Consider the following 18,899-nt stretch of genomic DNA (forward strand, 5'->3'; position numbering starts at 1 on the left):
TTATAGAGAAAAGCCTCTCCTAAAAATTAGCTAACCAAATAATCTTTTTCCTAATCACAAATCTTTTCTAATCTGTCATATCTCCTAATTTCGTGCATGCTTAGTCATTCCCAACTGTCCAGGTTCATTCTTGATAGAATAAGGGAGAGTCCTGATCAATTCTGGAATCTGCAATTCCCGAAATCCTTAGTCTTGGGCAAGACTAACTCCATTTTCGTTTCAGCTCCTCTGAATCAGATCCAAATTCCCTTTTAGTCCAAATTTTCTTCAATTAAGTCCAATTCTACTCCTTTTAATCATTTGAGTCCTGTGGAGGCAAATCAAACCAAAACAAGCAATAATACCCAAAATAACACCAAATTAATTAAATAACCTAGCATTAAAGTGGACATTTGAACGTTGAATTGGACACTTATCACTAGCTCAAGGCTAAATGAGGCTGCTGCGAGTCGAAACAAGAAAGGGAAGAGGTTGAATGTGGTTACAAGTAGCAGCTCTTTTGTGAGCAAGAACTCTTTTAGGGACTTGGCTGGTCCTGAGTCGAATGAGGCTAACAAGGCCTTGAAGTTGGCTCCAATTGGCTTTGATGCAAGGAAAAATAAAGGTAAATGGATTCGGTTGCAGTCGGATGCTGGGGGACAGACCAGCGGCCTCCATCCTAGTCAAAGTGAATGTTTGGCTACTGGTAGGATATCTGAGGAGTTAGAGAACATGGAAGGAGTTATGGAAGAGAGGTTCACCTCCCTAGATAAGCGTTGTTGGTGCTCTTTGCTTTTCTTTTTGTTTTTTCCTTTAATGCGTTTTGTTATTTGGAATTGCTTTGGTGCTGGAGGAAGGGTCTTCCAGAGGTCACTGTTTCATCTTATTAGGACCCATTGTCCTTCTATTGTTGTTCTTCTTGAACCTAGGATTCCTGGCTCTCGTGCTGACCAAATTCAGAAAGGTATGGGGTTTAGTTCTATGGAGATTATGGAAACTGATGGCTTCAGGGGAGGGATTTGGATGTTCTGGGACGCTGATGAGGTGCTAGTTGATGTTCAGTACAAAAACTACTAGTTTATTCATGCCTGTGTCACTATCCTGGTTGGTAGCTCAAAGGGAGTTAAGTTTGAGCTTACTGCTGTTTATGTAAGACCCCAGGGCGCTGCTAAGAGTCAGTTTATGGCCGATATGGTGAGTGTGAAGTCCTCTATCAGACTTCCCTGGGTTATTGCAGGAGACTTCAACTGTATTAAATCCGCTGAGGAAAAATTAGGAGGCTCAAGTGTCTCTGCTTTTTATTGTGCTTCCTTTTCTAATTGGATTAGCTCTCTCCAGCTCATTGATGTGGGGTTTGTTGGCCCCCCTTTTACTTGGTTTCGTGGGTGCTCCCCTCGCACTCGTGTTGCCTGTAGGTTGGATCGGGCTCTGTGTGATTCTGGCTGGAGGCATTTGTTTCCTAACGGGATTGTTTGGCATCTCCCGAGACATAACTCTGACCACACGCCTATTTTGATTGATGTAATGGATGGTAGCGCCGAGGCATAGCCGTACTTCGTTTAGATTTCAGGCTGCTTGGGATGAACACCCTGGTTTCGTTGCTGTCCTTAGAGATAACTGGGATGGGTCGAATGGGTTGGTTAAGGGCCTCCATCATCTGGCTTCTAGTCTTCAGAATTGGAACTCTAGCACTTTTGGTAATATCTTCTATAGAAAGAAAAGGCTTATGGCTCGTCTTGATGGTGTTCAAAAAAGGTTATGTCAGGTTAATGAGGGGGGCCTGTTTAAACTAGAAAGACGATTGTCTAATGAGTTGTCGACGGTCCTTCTACAGGAGGAACTTCTTTGGTTCCATAAATCCCGTGTTCAATGGATTAAATGTGGTGATCGGAACTCCAGGTTTTTTCATACTTCGACCTTGATCCGTAGGAGGAGAAATCTCATTGACGGCCTTCAAGATATTAGGGGTGAGTGGATTTGGGATGATAGTCGTTTGAAGCAGCTAGCAGTTAGCTACTTTCAGGGAGTGTACACGGATGATGTGAGGGGTAGACCAAAGCTCAGGAACTTGTCAGAGTTTTCCGAATTGGAATGCTACGGCCATTGATGGTCTGAACAGGTTGTTTTCTACTGAGGATGTCAAGAGAGCAATTTTTGCCATGCCCCCTTTTAAAGCGCCTGGCAAAGATGGGTTCCAGGCTTTTATCTACCAGAAGTTCTGGGACATCCTTGGGCCCGCTGCTTGCACTTGTGCTCAAAAGGCGCTCAATTCGGGAGTTTTGGAGGAGGGTTTGAACACAACCCTGATTACCCTTATTCTTAAAGTGGCCAATCCTGTCAACCTGGCCCAATTCCGGCCCATTAGCTTGTGTAACGTGCTGTATAAGGCCATCACTAAATGCTTAGTTTTGAGATTAAAAGAACACCTCCAGTATCTCATTGGCCCGTGTCAGAGTAGTTTTGTTCTGGGTAGGCAGATTTCTGATAATGTTATTCTTATACAAAAGGTTGTGCATTCCCTTAAATGAAGATCAGGTAGAACGGGAGTCATGATCCTTAAGCTTGATCTGGAGAAAGCTTATGACCGCATTAATTGGGATTTCCTTCGTGATACGCTGGTGCTTCTTAATATTCCTCCTCATTGGGTGGACTTGATTATGACTTGTGTTTCCACTCCGCGTATGTCAGTTCTGTGGAATGGAGAAGAGTCTCAAGAGTTCAGCCCGAACTGTGGTCTTCATCAAGGGGATCCTCTGTCCCCTTATTTGTTTGTGCTTTGTATTGAGCGGCTGAGCCATCTTATTGGTGATGCCATTGGGAATGGGAGCTGGAAGCCAATACAAGTGTCTAGAAGAGGTCCTAAGCTCTCTCATTTGATGTTTGCTGATGATATCGTACTGATGGCATAGGCGTCGGTAGATCAGGCCATCACGATGAAAGGCGTCCTGGACAGTTTTTGTTTTGCTTCAGGGTAGTGTGTTAGCTTCTCCAAATCGAGGGTCTCCTTCTCCTCTAATGTTCCGAAGTGGGTTGCTTCTAGGATTTGCACGGTGTTGCAAGTGGCACCGACTACGAACCTGGGTAAGTATCTGGGAGTGTTTCTCTTCCATAAACGAGTGGATCGCAGTGACTTTCAGCATGTAGTGGATAGAGTGCAGAACAGGCTGAATGGGTGGAAGAGTCATTGCCTATCCCTTGCTGGTAGAACCACCCTGATTCGCTCTGTTGCCTCCTCTATTCCTTCTTACATTATACAGACGACGATTATACCGATAAATGTGTGTCGCCTTTTGGATCGTTTGAATCGTCAATTTTTATGGGGTAGTGTGGGTAGCCGGCGTAAAATTCACCTTATCCGATGGGACATTGTGTGCCAGCCAAGATGTTGGGGTGGCCTGGGAATTCGCCCCACGCGGGAGTTTAATTTGGCTATGGTGGTGAAGCTTGGTTGGAGGTTAAACACTGAAGATTCGACCCTTTGGGTTCAAATTTTGAGGAACAGGTATATGAGAGGTACGTCTGATCTTAAGGAGATTCGTGCTAAGCAAAATTCTAGTCATGTTTGGAAGAGCATTGTGCAGGGTTCAGTTTTATTGAATCATGGGCTTGAAAGGCTCATCAGGAATGGTACTTCAACGAAATTATGGATTGATAGATGGGTGGGGGATAGCACTCTTGAGGAAAATTGTATTTCAGTGATTCTTGAGACTGTTAGAGGTAGATCTATAGCTTCCTATTGGAGGAGGGAAGGGGGCTGGGATTGGGAGATGCTTCATGGTCTGATTCCGAGCTCTACTTTGCTTCATCTGGCATCAATGGTCGTTTTTCCTGGCGACGAGCAGCAAGATTCCTGGAGGTGGCGGCTCACTAGTTCAGGTATGTTTAGCGTCAAATCTGCGTTTAGTTTAACCCAAGTCCAGGGGAAGGATTTGATGCATACTAAGAATTGGAAGATGATTTGGAATTTGCAAATCCCAAAGAGATTGAAATACTTTATTTGGTTACTAATGTATGAAGCTGTTTTGGTTAATACGGTGCGGATGGCGAGACATCTGAGCGAGTCTAATGTGTGCTTAGCATGTGGTTTGTCGGAGTCATTATTGCACGTTTTGAGGGACTGTAGTGAGGCTGTGGGGCTTTGGCGGATCCTGATACCTGCTGCGGATTGGATTGAGTTTTGTCGCGCTGATCTTAGTTCTTGGCTGTTAGCTAGTCTCAGTAAAAAGGGGAATTGGCGTGGTATAGGCTGGAGTACCATGTTTGTCTACACCATCTGATGGCTGTGGTGGTGGAGATGCTCGACGATGTTCGATCCGGATACTGCTGTTTATCGAAATAAGCTGGAATTTGTATATGGTCAAGCTGGGGAATGTCAGAAAGCCTTTTTAGATGAGCAACGCATGGGAAATAGAAGTAGAAGGACTGTCATGGTTAGTTGGAAGCCCCCGTCGAATGGCTGGATCAAGGTGAATAGTGATGGCGCTTGTAAGGGAGCCCCGGGTCCGGCGGCTGCAGGGGGCATTGCTCGGAATGACAATGGAGTTTGGGTAGGAGGGTTCACTGTTAACTTAGGTATTTGTAGTGTTGTGCTTGCGGAGCTATGGTGTCTGTACTTCGGGTTGAAGTTTGCTTGGGATAGACATTTCCGTAGAGTTGTATTCGAAATGGACTCGCTTGTGGTTGTGGATTTGGTGAAGAATGGTAAGGATCATATGCATAGGTTCTTTTGGTTGATTGATGAGTGTCAAAGATTGTTAAGACAGAATTAGGAAGAGGTTAGGTTGATTCATGTTCTCCGTGAAAGTAACCGTGCCGCGGACTGGATGGTGAATTACGCAGGAAGTTTACCCCTGGGTCTTCACGAGTGTGAGGTGCCCCCTGCAGGCATCCTGGATATCTTATTTTCTGATATTTGTGGTACTTGTGGTACTTGTCTTTCTAGGATGACTAGTATCACTTAGCTTGTTTTTTGTTGTGCTCCGGGGTTTCGTCCCCTCCATTAAGATAAAAAATATGCTTTCAAAATGTAAATAAAAGGTTTTTAATTCCTTTTTCTACTTCAAACGACTTTCTAAAATATCATGTTTTAAAACCTTGATTTGTTCCAACGGTGGTTTAGGCGAACATGTAAATTAAAAGAGTTTTCATGAACAAAGCTTTTTTAATATTTAAGTGTAAATAAAAGAGTTTTAAGTGGATTTTCTTTCAAAAACGATTTTGTATAAAATAATTGACTTGTATGCCTAACCAAGACTTTCATTAAGGATTTTTCCTTTAACCTCGCGTTTTAAAGCGCTTAAGTCGTTCCAACGGCGACTTAAGCAAAAGTATGTGAATTCACGGGGTTTTTGAAACGTGCCTAAATCGTCCCAACAACGATTAATGCACGAACCATGTAAATAAATAGTTTTTGAGAGAGAGATTAGTTTAGACATAATGTATAGCTTAAAATATATTTCTTGTTGTAATTACCGATTCATTCTTCTCCATCCTTCTCTACATACTCTAATCATTTAAAAAGGGTGATTCTTTAAAAAGTGGCTTTCATTAATATGCTTAAAACATCTTTAAAAAATGAGAAAGAAAATGTTTCAAACGAATTTAAAACTTAAAGAAATATGCGATTAGTCCGTTAGCGTCTAGAGGTATTAAGCAGGAGGCCGATGGTTCAAGATCGGATGACGTCGGGGTGCCTAGTAGCCTTTCTCTGGAAAGGAGCTAGCCTTCTCGGCTCGTACCCAATTTTCCGAACCCATACCGGGCTCTCGCAAGGAATCAATGTTCATTTCCCATTCGTGGGTGGCGACTCTTCCATACTCCGAGCTCCGGTCCTGCCAAGTAGCTTGATTCCCAGATTGGTTGCTTTCGGCGCCAATCACACTATTATCATCAATGGTGTCTTCCTCCCTGGTTCACCGGGTGAGGCTTGGAACCTACAGCAGGTTAAAATTTATAAGAGTCGTTAATTCACCATACACGTTGTTCATGTTTTACCAATTTTAATAAATTAGGGCATCCCCTAACCCTAAGAGACTTTTAGTTCACCCTCTAAAAATAATATAAATAATTGAGTCTTAATGATTTAAGAATGGACAAATACATATCATCTTCAACAATACTTCTCATATTCACTCCTTATTCATTATTTTATCATTAAAAGTATTAAAATATTGTTATATTTACAAGTAGTAGGAGGATATAGACTCCTCAATAATAAATTATTAATAAAAATTGAAATAATTAGGGGACTAGGTGTGAAGAGACACTCCGAGAGGATGGAGAGGCTATTGAAGTTGGTTTTTAACTCTCTCCTCAAATTTTAACTTAAAAGCCCAGTAAGACACTATTAGAGATGCTTTTAAGAGTCAATGTTACTAAAGAATAAGTAAAAAATAAAAACTAAAATTTTAGATAGATTAGAATAAATGTTTCGAGATAGGTAGTTTGGAAATTTACAAATTTGGCCTAATGAGGAGGCTCATTTATATATTTAGACTCATTCATAGACATGCTACCAAACTAGACTCTTACTATTTCAGAATACCCATAACACCCCACATGCTCCCTAACCCTTATCATTCTCTTCTCTATTGCGAACGACTTCTCTTTTCCTAACACAAAAACCGACCGACGAATGATGGGTAAATCGACTAAGAAGAATCACTAGGATATCTTGAAATCAAAGGTATGTCCCTTCTTTTGTGTTTTCTTCCTTCTTCATCATTTTCTTATATGTTTGGAGGGAAAATGCATATACTTTGTGATATGTTTGTGTAGGCGTAAGGTTTAGTGTTTAATGGCTACATTGATGATTTTCGAACTAATTTGAGTTGTATATGTGTGATGAATGGTAAACAAGTTGTGATTTATGGCTTTGAGAACAATTTTGCGAAGGTTCACATTTTATGAATTTGCATTGCATATCGTAAAATGTGAATAGATAAGCCCTAAACCCTAAATGAGGTAGTTGCATATTGACGAAATGCGATTAATATGCTGATATGCAAATAGATAAACCCTTAATGAGATAGTTACATATCGATAAAAAGCGATATCCAATACATGAACGCGAATCACATTTAATTGTCGGCATCACATTGATATGTAAATGTGAAAGATCTCTGTCATATTTTATGAAATGCGACACCATTTTGTTAAATGCAAATAATTATGTTTTGTATGAATTGTGTAATTTTATTGTGTGAAATTCAATTATATTCACTGAAATGCAAAATGTTTTCATTTCTACCGATTCCAGTTGTCAAGATAAAGACGGTAAAAGCAGATAGTGGTATCAAATTTAAATAGCCTTGGAGATTGGATACAAAAAAACACAATAACTATAAGAGTAGAACTTGAAGCGATGATTGACTTACAAAATATATTGACATCTTTACAAATTAAGAATTTCAAAAACATATTTATGAAGGCGATATTATCCAATTTTATAAGATGTCTGAAATATCTGCTTTTTTTTGAAGCAAAAAAAAAAAAAGCAGATATTTCAGACATCTTATAAAATTGGATAATATCGTCTTCATAAATAAAAGCGACTTAAAAGTGTTTGTTATATATATACTAAGATTATTTTTGAAAAATATATATATAATCGTCTAGTTTGATAGCATGTTTTTTTAAAGCGGTCTACTAATAAGGTCAGATTTATAAATTTCCCTGGATAGTATGCTCGAGGGAAAATAAAATACCAATATTTTTGGATATTTCAAGTGAGAAATAGTGCTTTAAGTGTAAGAAATATAAGAAAGACAGATATTTAAAAGCTGATGACATGGCAAAATCCGATAGGTCTTACGACGTGGCTTTCTTCAAGTAACTAAATCCATATAATAACTAACTTCGTATTAGAATTACCGAAAGAGAAAGAAACTTTGTATTCCATGCTGCGTTTCCTAGTCACCAAAACCACTGCAATGTCATCACCTATCCAATAACATATAACCACGTGGAAAAGGATATTCATTTGGATTTTTTCCCACAAAAACATTTGATCTTATTGGCAGTGACCTTTACTTGTGTAACCGACCCGTACGGTTAAAACGTTTCTAAAAACCAGCTTTTGAACAGTATGCTTCCCCATTAAATTTCACCTACAGGCAAATGTATCTACTTCGGTAAAACCCTATCTTTCTGTCTCTCTCTCTCTCTTTCAAGGATCAAAATCTCAAATCTCTCAAATATAAAGTTCTCCTCCTCTCTCTTCGACGGCTTCTCTCCCCCGATCTGTTCCTATAGAAACTGCTGGAGGGAGAAAGGGGACAAATCTCAGGTATATCTATCTCTCTCCTTTTCGGTTTGGTTTCCGGTAAGATTTTGAGTTCTGAATTTTGTGATTTTTGTTGTTGCCATATAATCACGATCGATACTTTGTTTGTGTTTTGGGCAACGGTGTGAGGGAGTGTAGTTTATTTAAATTTTGAAGAAATGATATGAGCTTCTTTTATTTTGACCGAAATTCTTAGTTTTCTCAGGGATCTGTATCGTGTTCTTTTATAATTTTTATTTGCAAGTGTAGGTTGTTGATTATTGATTCATTTTTCTTCGATAGATTTCAACTCAATATTCGAGTGTTCACTGGAATTGGGCTGCCACATACCTCAAATTTAGTCCAAAAAGTTTGACAAGATTAAAAGAAATGAAGAACGGTGAACGCGTTGCCAATATTGCTTTGGCAGGTGTGTATGTTGAATTTTAACATTGTGATTGATTGTTTTGTGGTGGTGATAATGCTATATACAATGAAGTTGTATGAACTGATTCGGTAAGGATGTTGTCATTGCTTATGAGTTTGATGTCCGTTTGTTCATTTTAGGTTTTCTTACTCTGTTAATGTTTGTCCATGTTGCAATAAAACTGAAATGCACAATGGAAACAATATTGTAAGAAATATAGGAAGTGGAAACGTGGGGTAAATGTCAATAGTAAAGATAGATGGGTGTATTTATAAATGTAAGTTACATAATAGGAAAGAAAAGGACGTTTTTCATTTTGAAGGAGATGAAAAAATCAGGGAGTTGATGCAATGTAATTGGCAATGATGGACTGATTAATACACATTGTATTTTAAGAAATAGGTATCCAAATTATAAGAAACTAGTTTCCAATTTTCTTAAATTACAGAAATATGTTTTTTTTCTCCCGTGTGGCTCCCCACTTTCCATTTTTGTTTGCATTCCATGTTTTGGATGCTTGCCTATAGATCATATCATAAATATTGTTATACTCCAATATTAGTGTTTTCTCAATGTTGTCTACATCGGTTGTAATAGTGGCTAATGTCGGTGAAAGAACATATACACTGCAGCCAAATGTGTTCAACTCAATGATTGCCAAGGGGTTCCGAAGACTTTATAGAATAGTCTAACTGCTGGATGAAGATAAATAATCCAGTATGGCTTCAATAATGACATAATTCTATTAACAGGGAGTTCTTTTTGTTATCATATGATAAGCAGGGAATTAAAACATGGTAGGGGCTCTTCCATGACATAGTGGTTTCTATATATATTGTCAGGTTGTGTCAGACACTTATGTGTGTAAGGGCGTCCCAGGTAAGCGAGGGTCCGGAGAGGGGTCCTACCACAAGGGTGTATTGGGGGCAAGCCTTCCCCTGCCAATTTTTTTGGCAAGAGGCCGCTCCTAAGACTCGAACCCGTGACCTCTCGGTCACACGACAACACGTTTGCCGTTGCGCCGTGTATTTATTGAAAAAAAATCGGAAATTTCTTGCATAATACACTCAAATTTGATATTAGCTAAGTATGTACTAGGTGATGTTTTCATTTTACTTTTGGTAAACCTGACGTACTATTCTCTTATTTTACAAGTTCTCAAAATAAATGTGATTAGAAGGTGCTCACAATTGTTTTCTTAGTTAAATTAAATCCCTATTTATTAGACAACAAAATAGCAAATAATTCAATTTGTTTGCTGTTATTCTGTCATTTGTCTTTCCCTGTTTTAAGCCATGAAGACCCTTGTCCAAAGAAACTCTACTCTCCTATTGATAATTTGCATGAAACAAGCTTGTCTTCCTCCTATCATTGGATTTGTCTGGTTTTTGTGTTCCATGTTCCCGAAGAAATTCATTTGTGCTTTGTTGTGATTCTGAAATTAAGAGCATATTTCAGCCTTTATTCATCGAAAACTTATAGAATTGCTTTTCTTTTCATTTATGTGGTATAGGTATTTCATATGTCCTGTCAGGCTTTGGATGTTGGTATCTTCTTTCTTCATCATTTGTTTTGATATCATGCTTATGGTCTTACAATGCAGGTTTAACGTTGGCACCACTTATTGTAAAGGTAGATCCAAATTTAAATGTCATCTTAACTGCGTGTCTCACAGTTTATGTTGGATGCTACCGATCTGTCAAGGCAACTCCACCTACGGTGAGTATTGCAAGTACTATTGTTCATTTTCTTCTGTTACTCCAACGGCTCATTTTCTGCTATTGGTGATGGCTGTTAAATTGTTGTTTTCAATCTTTCAGGAGACCATGTCCAATGAGCATGCGATGCGCTTTCCCTTTGTTGGCAGTGCAATGCTGTTATCTCTGTTCCTACTTTTCAAGTTTCTTTCAAAAGACTTGGTTAATGCTGTATTGACTTCCTACTTTTTTGTGCTTGGAATCATCGCACTTTCGTATGTTATTTCTGCATTGTTTATTGAACTGTTTACATATTTGATGCAGCAAACTAGTTTATATGTATTATCATTGTTGTTGTTGTTATCATTGCTACTGCAACTGTATTACTATTATTTCACGATCTCCTCTTTATTTTTCAGGGCAACATTATTACCAGCTATCAAACGATATTTGCCAAGCAATTGGAATGATGACCTTATTACATGGCGCTTCCCGTATTTTCGCTGTATGTTATGTTCTTGAGTTTATTTATATTTTTCTAGTGAGTGTGCTTGAAGTGGATTTTTCAGTTTATTTTGAAATATGACTATTATTTTTTGTTATCTTATGTCAACTGTGGTACTCGAATGGTGCCTATTATGTGACTTCTTATGTCTTGAACTGAAAATACACCGTTTCTGATTTGACATGGGGATGCAGTTGTCACTGTGATTTATTTATTAATGATGACCTAACCTAGGTAATGGTGATATATCGATTTCTAGCTTGGAGGAAACATAAACTTAACATATTATTGAGTTATTTCATTGCTCCACAGTGATATGTTTGGAGCTTCTTATTGCCTTCTTTCTCCAGAGTATCAATATTTGGAATTAAGTTTCTACTTTTCAAATCAAGTCTTTTTGGGTTTATGAGCTTTTGGAAATACTCTGATAGTCATTACGGGTAGGAGTCAAAAGAAATTAAGTGGGAGAAACTTTCTCACATTTGAATTTTTGGAAATGAAAAATTAGACTCTGCGGATCATATGACTAAACTAAAATTTCTCTGCATTCAAGTTATTACGTGCTGTCGGACTCAATGCTTTCTTTCTTTTTCCAACTTTTTGTGTTGTTCGCTGTGATTTATACTCCTGCTGATCATACTTCTGAACTGGGGGTGTGCATGTAATTTTCATTAGCCATTCAAAAATCTTAAATAACTTATGAGTCTGTTCAAAATATTTTAATCTCTTATTGCCAGGGGTATCTGTTTATAAAGAAATAACTTTTGCTCATGCTAAGTGGATACATGCAATGTAATTGAATTTTTCTGCAGATTACATGGACCTATAAGTTTTTTTTTTTTTTTTTTTTTTGTCATTCTTGAAGCATATACATGGTCCTATCAACTATGACTATATTCAAATTTTGCTTTAGTTTCTCCTTCTATTTGAATGATCATCACACTGTAGGTGTGATAATTGTTTGACATAGCATACAAAGTTATATGTAACAAGTTGGAACCTAGAGTCTGTTCCGACTTCCGAAGAATTCAATTGGTATGAATTTGCCTCTTATCATATGAGTTCTATATGTGCTGTTTTCCTCTGTTAAGGCATATATCAGTGTTCTGCTTCAAAGTACATGTACTAGATCTAGTTGACATCGTGCTTCTATTATGCAGAATGACTATTTTTCCTTGCACTTTCTTACACAGCTTTGGAGATTGAGTTCACCAGATCTCAGATCATAGCTGCAATTCCTGGGACGTTTTTCTGTGCATGGTATGCTTCCAAGAAGCATTGGCTGGCTAACAATATTTTGGGTTTGGCTTTCTGTATTCAGGTCTGACACTACAAAAAATTCTCCTTCCTTTCTCTCTCTCTCTCTCTTCTTTAAATCTATTTTATGCTAATGTCTGGTGGATGATCTTTTTCTCCCCTATTAAATTCTGACAAATTACAGATGGTAGTGCAACATGTGCATCAATTTAAGTGATATCATGGGTTAAAAGCTTATACAGTCACTCAGCTTTGTCTAATATTTTAATGGGACTAGAACTTTGTGCCAATAAAATAACTGAAGTTTTATTTGGTTTCAATGAAGTCACTTTAGGAATTTTTTTCCGCTATTTCAATGCCTGGGTGCTGACTGGGATGTTTTACGACAAAAACGTAATGACATGTCAGTGCCACTTGAAAAATAGTCTGCAATATGGAATCCACTAACTTTCAAGTCAATAAAAAACTATATATTTTGTAATTTTTAACCTGTGGTTCGGTGTGGCATAATATTTCTGATAAATGGCATTGACATGGCACTGTGTTTGTAGTGTGAACTATCTGACTTAGCACTCAGGTATTGAAGTTGCTAGAAAAATTGCGAAAAAAGTGACTTCATTGAAAAAAAGATAAGACTTAAGTTATTTTATTGGCACAAGTTGAAATTTGGTGAACATATTGAAAGTGAAACATTAGGCAAAGTTGAATGACCATTAGTGCATGTAACCCGTGATATCATGGATAGACAATATTTTAAACCATCAAGCTATATTTAACAGGTTTAGTTTTAAACGTTCTTACATATCTATGTCTAATTCACCATGTTGCATTTGCAAAATATCATTTTAAAATATGTTTTTTTTTCTTGTTTTCATCAAGTGCTACTTTATATGGGCTTAATGACAAGTTGTAGTATAGTTGGTCATTTCTTTAATTTCAACGTTGATGTATAAACACATGTGAAACAGTTGTATTGATTTTTAAGGTAAATGGTTGTTTGGTGGTGTATAATTATTCAAGAATTTTGTTTTATATATTTCAGGGGATTGAAATGCTTTCTCTCGGATCTTTTAAAACTGGTGCCATCCTACTGGTAAGAAGCCCCAGTCACTGTTTATATTCATTTTTATACAAGCCCTGTCAGCAAGTAACAACCATAGTAGACAAACATTTGTTGAACTAGACATACATTTCTTGTTTCTGTGGTTTTCGTATAACTGAGACATGAAATCATTATTTTGATTAACTTGTTTTATCCATTTTAATATGTTATAACTTATATTACAATTCAAATGTTGTGGAGAATTCCTCAAAATAAATAAATAAAATGTTGTGGGGGGAGTCTGCATTTTATTTTAACGAAATGGTGACTTTCTGCAGCCTGTATGTTTAAAAAAGCTACCTATTAAATGAAATTAATTTATCCTAACTTGTCATGCCTTGAGAAAAACACTGCAAAGGAATCATTTGTTTATTGAACTTTATTTTGGGGGTATGCTTATTTGCATCCAAATGTTATCAATTATATGATCTATTTATTGTTTATTTTACTCCAACTGCACTGCCACCATTTTAGAGATCTCTTCTACTTTTACTATCACCAGAATCAAAATCATATGCCCACAAAACCCAATACTTTTACTATCACCAGAATCAAAATCATATGCCCACAAAACCCTATACTTTTACTATCACCAGAATCAAAATCATATGCCCACAAAACCCTATACTTTGTCGGATGATTATTCCCATGCCTTTTTGCTTCTCTTAGTTCTCTCTTCTGCTTTTAACTTTTGGCACCACTTTCTTTTCTGTTGCAATAAAAGCTTCATGTATTAAATTGCAGGAAATTCTGAATGAAAGTTAAAGAAATAGTTTTGCAAAAGAATTACCTCAAAAGTTTTAGTTTTGCTTTTCCAGTGGTTAACTATCTGTCTTTTGTATCACAGTACAAAGACGTTTGACAACTTCCCTGAATTTCTGATTACTTGGAAAATTTACCAGATGTTGAAGGATTTTGCCTATGTGCTAAAGTAAATGCTTCTAATAATTTCACTGTACTTTGTTACAGGCAGGACTTTTTGTATATGATATTTTCTGGGTTTTCTTCACTCCTGTGATGGTCAGTGTTGCAAAATCTTTTGATGCTCCTATAAAGGTTAGTTGACATTTGATGAAAATTATGTATGCATTTAATAGTGGTGGGTTTAGCATTTACAATTCTAATTATGTAACTATGTGATCTTTCTGTAGCTTTTGTTCCCAACAGCAGACATTGCTCGACCCTTTTCCATGCTTGGTCTTGGTGATATTGTAATCCCTGGTAACTTGCCAAGACTTCGGATTCATGCGTCTGTTTGATGTTATTGGTGCGAGTAACAATGATGATTAATCTTCCTTCTTTTGTCAGGTATTTTTGTAGCTTTAGCATTGCGATTCGATGTCTCTAGAGGAAAAGAGAGCCAATACTTTAAGAGTGCCTTTTTCGGATACACCATGGGAGTTGTCCTCACAATTGTTGTCATGAACTGGTTCCAAGCTGCACAGGTTGCTTTTCCTTCCAAGATTCATTTACGTCTTCTATAATCAATGCTAAGTTTGCAGGCCTAATGGATTTGTTGTGTGTTTTCAGCCTGCACTTCTGTATATTGTGCCAGCCGTGATAGGATGTTTAGGAGCTCATGTGATATGGAATCGCGAAGTCAAACCGGTTAGTTTCACTTTCGTTGTCTTTAAAATATGTTTGTCAATACTGTGATTTCCGGACTAATAAGATGGATTTTATTTTTCATTTTTGACATTTGCAGTTGATGGATTTCGATGAATCGAAGACTAAGGATAGTGGCGAAACTAACTCAGCGAAAAAGGTGGAGTGAGTGCAGATGTTGCATTGGATGACATAGAACAAAAATATTGCTTTTCCTTTTTGAGATCAATCAACTAACTTGCACACTTGTGCAACAGATTTTGGAATTAAGCAAAAAGCAATAGAATTTAGATCTCTTATATTGACGTTACTCAATTTTATTTTTACAGGCGTTGCTACAAGTCAGGTTTTGTATTTTATTTCTCATGAGATTTTTTTTTTCTATCAAAATGATTTATATCAACTTTGAAAACAAAAGGAAGACTGAATACATCATGAGCTTCCTTAAAGTAGTTATAATAATCTGACTGGTACAGGGGGGCTTTGATGTAGTTCAAAGAAAATCAACTAACGATTTTATTAAATTTTTAATTGGCATAATATTTCTGATAAGCGGTGTTGACGTGGTGCTTTGAATTCTGAATTATGTGACTCAGCATTCTGGTATTGAAATCGCTAGAAAAATTGTCTATTTGTGGTGACGGTGTAAGGGTGGAATAGGGGAGAGGAAATCTCCTATAATTGCGGAGATCAGATGGGATGGAGAATTTCTGAAATAATATTTGGGAATGGGATAGGGAACTTATTTACTGTTGAATCTGATCTCACTAAAATTCTAAGATAGAGACATCAAACCATCTCGTATGATTTGTTTTTTAAAGTAAATAAGATTAATGAGCTCAATTGGGTAGAAGTTCAATACAGAAGGCAAAACAAGACTTGGAATATGACTATTATAGAACAAGACATTAAATGAGAAGATTGTGCAAAAACGTGACCAAAATGTTAGCTTGTCGCTCGACAAATTGAACGGAGTAAGAAATGACGTTGCATAGTCAAAAGTTGTTTTGAGAAAGAAGTTCCTGATTGTGAGAAATGAGCATAATCAAAAGGATCTGTAGAGAGGGAGAGGATAGCATTGATGACAAGTTTTGCATCAGGAGGATCCCTAGAGGGGGAGAGGATAGCATTGATGACAAGTTTTGCATCAGTTTGGAAGATAACAATATGAAAATCCTGAGGTGAAACCCAAATCAATGCATGAAGCAAAACAAGGCCTCACATTCAACGATTGGCGGAAGACCAATAATTTGGGACGTCTGTGCTGCAACAAAATTTCTACTCTAATTACGAAGCGCTGCGCCACAACCAGCATGATCCTGAGACGAGAATAGAGCCGCGTCCGTGTTACATAACAATTTCACGCAAATTTAGTCTCATTTTACGTAGCTTATGTCTAATAATAAAGGATTTGCGTGATTTCGAACGTTTTGTGTGAAACTCGATTTTTTTTTGCAAAGTTGATGCTTTTTCTAAATAAAACCGTTAAGTAAATTAAGTTCTACTTTACATAAATTATGTCTAACTAGAGATGATAATAGGGAGGGGATTATCCGAAAACCGTGGGTAACCAAACCGACGGGGATGGGGAATAACCGTAAAGGATGGGGACGGGGACGAGGAAATTGTTTTTGTCCGAAACCTAAATGGGGATAGGGATGGGGATTGCTATATCGTCCCGTGGGGATCCCCGCCCCGTTACCTTGTAAATTCCCGTGGGGATCCTCGAAAAATCCCCGTGGAGATCCCCGAATAAATTATTAATTTTAATTTCTAACTATTATTTTATATTAATGTATAGTACAAAGGCTTTTATAAAAAAAATAAAAGAATATATACAGGCAGGACATGGACAATATTGAACTTTATTTGTAAAGTAAAAACCTAATAATTAAAAAAACCATTGCCCTTCTATGAAACAACCGTTTTCTTTCTTTACGAATACACACATGCATAACTGCTACTCTCTCTCTTATTTCTTTTCGAACACATCCGAATCTACATCTACTCCTCCTGCGTTACGTCTCCGCCTGCTCACTCCGTTCGCTCCACCGGCCTGCGTCTAGAACTACTCACATCGCTGCGTCTGCGTCTGCTGGTTACAGAAAATCTGTAACTAGTTTGCTGGCTACAGATTAAAGAGTAACCAGCAAACTGGTTACAGATTAATCTGTAATGTTTTTGGTTATTTTTTTTTATAAATCTTATAATTAAATTTTTATATAATTATTATTTTATTAGGTATAGGGAATCCCCGTTACCTGTAGGGATCCATATGGGGAAGGGGGCATGGATGAAAAAAATCAATGTTATCAGGCTCGGATCGGACCAGCCGGTCCGACCGATCAAACCGAGAACCGGTGAGGAAACCGGTCCGAGCCTGTCCGATTATTTCAATATTGAAATAACCAGAGTGACCCGGGGTTGGCCCGGGACCCGGTGTGACCCCGGGTCTGTTGATTAAAAAAAAAATTCAGGCGGTAATTTCTTTTAGGCGGGCGGGTGTTTTTGGGGCGGTAATTTTTTAGGCGAGGGCGGGTGTTTGTGAGGCGGATTTGAATTCTAAATGAAATTAAAAATAAAATATGGCTAGAATTAATTTTTTAACACAATAAAATAAAAGGCTGGTTACATAAAATCTGTAACTAGTTTGCTGGCTACAGATTAAAGAGTAACCAGCAAACTGGTTACAGATTAATCTGTAATGTTTTTGGTTATTTTTTTTTATAAACTTATAATTAAATTTTTATATAATTATTATTTTATTGGGTATAGGGAATCCCCATTACCTGTAGGGATCCATATGGGGAGGGGACATGGATGAAAAAAATCAATGTTACAAGTTTGATCGGACCGTTCGGTCCGAGCCTGTCCGGTTATTTCTGGGACCCGATGTGACCCCGGGTCTGTTGATTAAAAAAAAAATTCAGGCGGTAATTTCTTTTAGGCGGGCGGTAATTTTGCGTCGCCCACGTCGTGCGAGTGCGCCCCTAACCCGGTGGTTAATCGATTGCACCCCCCCTGCGCGTGAGAGAGCATTTTTCCTAGTAATTGGTTAAAGGTTTGTAAAGCCCATTTACTTATAAACTAGTTAAGTTTCTCCTTTCTTTCCTATATGGGATGTAAATGTTTAATTTCATTTTATTTTCTTCCAAACCATTTCAAATGGTTCACTTTGAGCATCAATTTCTCATTCATCATTTGTCCGTTTTGAGTTTATAATATATTTTTAAAAACATCTTATGGCATAGAATACGTTGATATATTTCAATTTATTCTGAATTTAATTTATTCGTTATATATTTAAAACTCAAATTAACAAAAAATAACAAACCAAAATTGTTTATAATTTATTTTGGATATATATAATGTATAAAAATAATTTTAAATTAATTATATATATTTAATGTATTAAATATTATTTATTTATTTATTACGTCATCCGGTTCGACCAATCCGAGCCATCCAGTCCGACCAAGTGACCCGTGACCCAGTCATCAATCCGGTTTGATGTCCGGTCCGGTTTTGATAACATTGAAAAAAATCTCTGAATCATTTAATGGGGATTTCCCGAAACCGTTCCCATAACAATTGGGGAGGGTATGAGAAATGTATTTCCGTCCTCGCCCCGCACTGTTGCCACTCCTATGTCTAACAATAGGGATTTAGGTAAAATTCAAAGATTTTACGTAAAACTAGACTTTTCGTAGATATGTTTTTTGTAAAATAACATTACGGTAAATTAAGTTCCACTTTATATAAATATGTATAGTAATAGATGATTTACGTAAAGTTAAAATGTTTTATGTGAAACTCGATTTTTCAAGAAGTTAATGATTTATTTTTTAAATAGTAATTTTACGTAAATTAAGTCTCACTTCATATAAATTATGTCTTATGATAAATGATTTACTTACAATTAAAAGGTTTTACGTGAAACTAGCGAAGTTGATGATTTTTTTCTAAAAATAACAACTTTGAGTAAATTAAGTCTTACTATACGTAAATTATATCTAACAATAGAGGATTTACGTAAAGTTGAAAGGTTTTACGTGAAACATATA

At 37.1% G+C, this 18,899-nt stretch overlaps 1 protein-coding gene across 1 annotated transcript; it reads left to right on the plus strand.

Moving 5' to 3' along the window:
• Positions 1-8,078: 8,078 nt before the first annotated feature.
• On the plus strand, positions 8,079-15,145 carry LOC136232512 (signal peptide peptidase). Its single transcript, XM_066021714.1, has 12 exons — positions 8,079-8,266; positions 8,546-8,672; positions 10,273-10,388; positions 10,490-10,641; positions 10,786-10,871; positions 12,065-12,192; positions 13,171-13,221; positions 14,200-14,286; positions 14,382-14,451; positions 14,539-14,675; positions 14,761-14,838; positions 14,936-15,145. The coding sequence occupies exons 2-12, from the start codon at positions 8,633-8,635 to the stop codon at positions 15,002-15,004; spliced, it is 1,014 nt and encodes a 337-aa protein (XP_065877786.1). The 5' UTR covers positions 8,079-8,266; positions 8,546-8,632; the 3' UTR covers positions 15,005-15,145.
• The last annotated feature ends 3,754 nt before the right edge of the window (positions 15,146-18,899 follow it).

Source organism: Euphorbia lathyris, chromosome 6, assembly GCF_963576675.1.
Source record: "Euphorbia lathyris chromosome 6, ddEupLath1.1, whole genome shotgun sequence".
In the NCBI taxonomy this organism is placed as follows: Eukaryota; Viridiplantae; Streptophyta; class Magnoliopsida; order Malpighiales; family Euphorbiaceae; genus Euphorbia; species Euphorbia lathyris.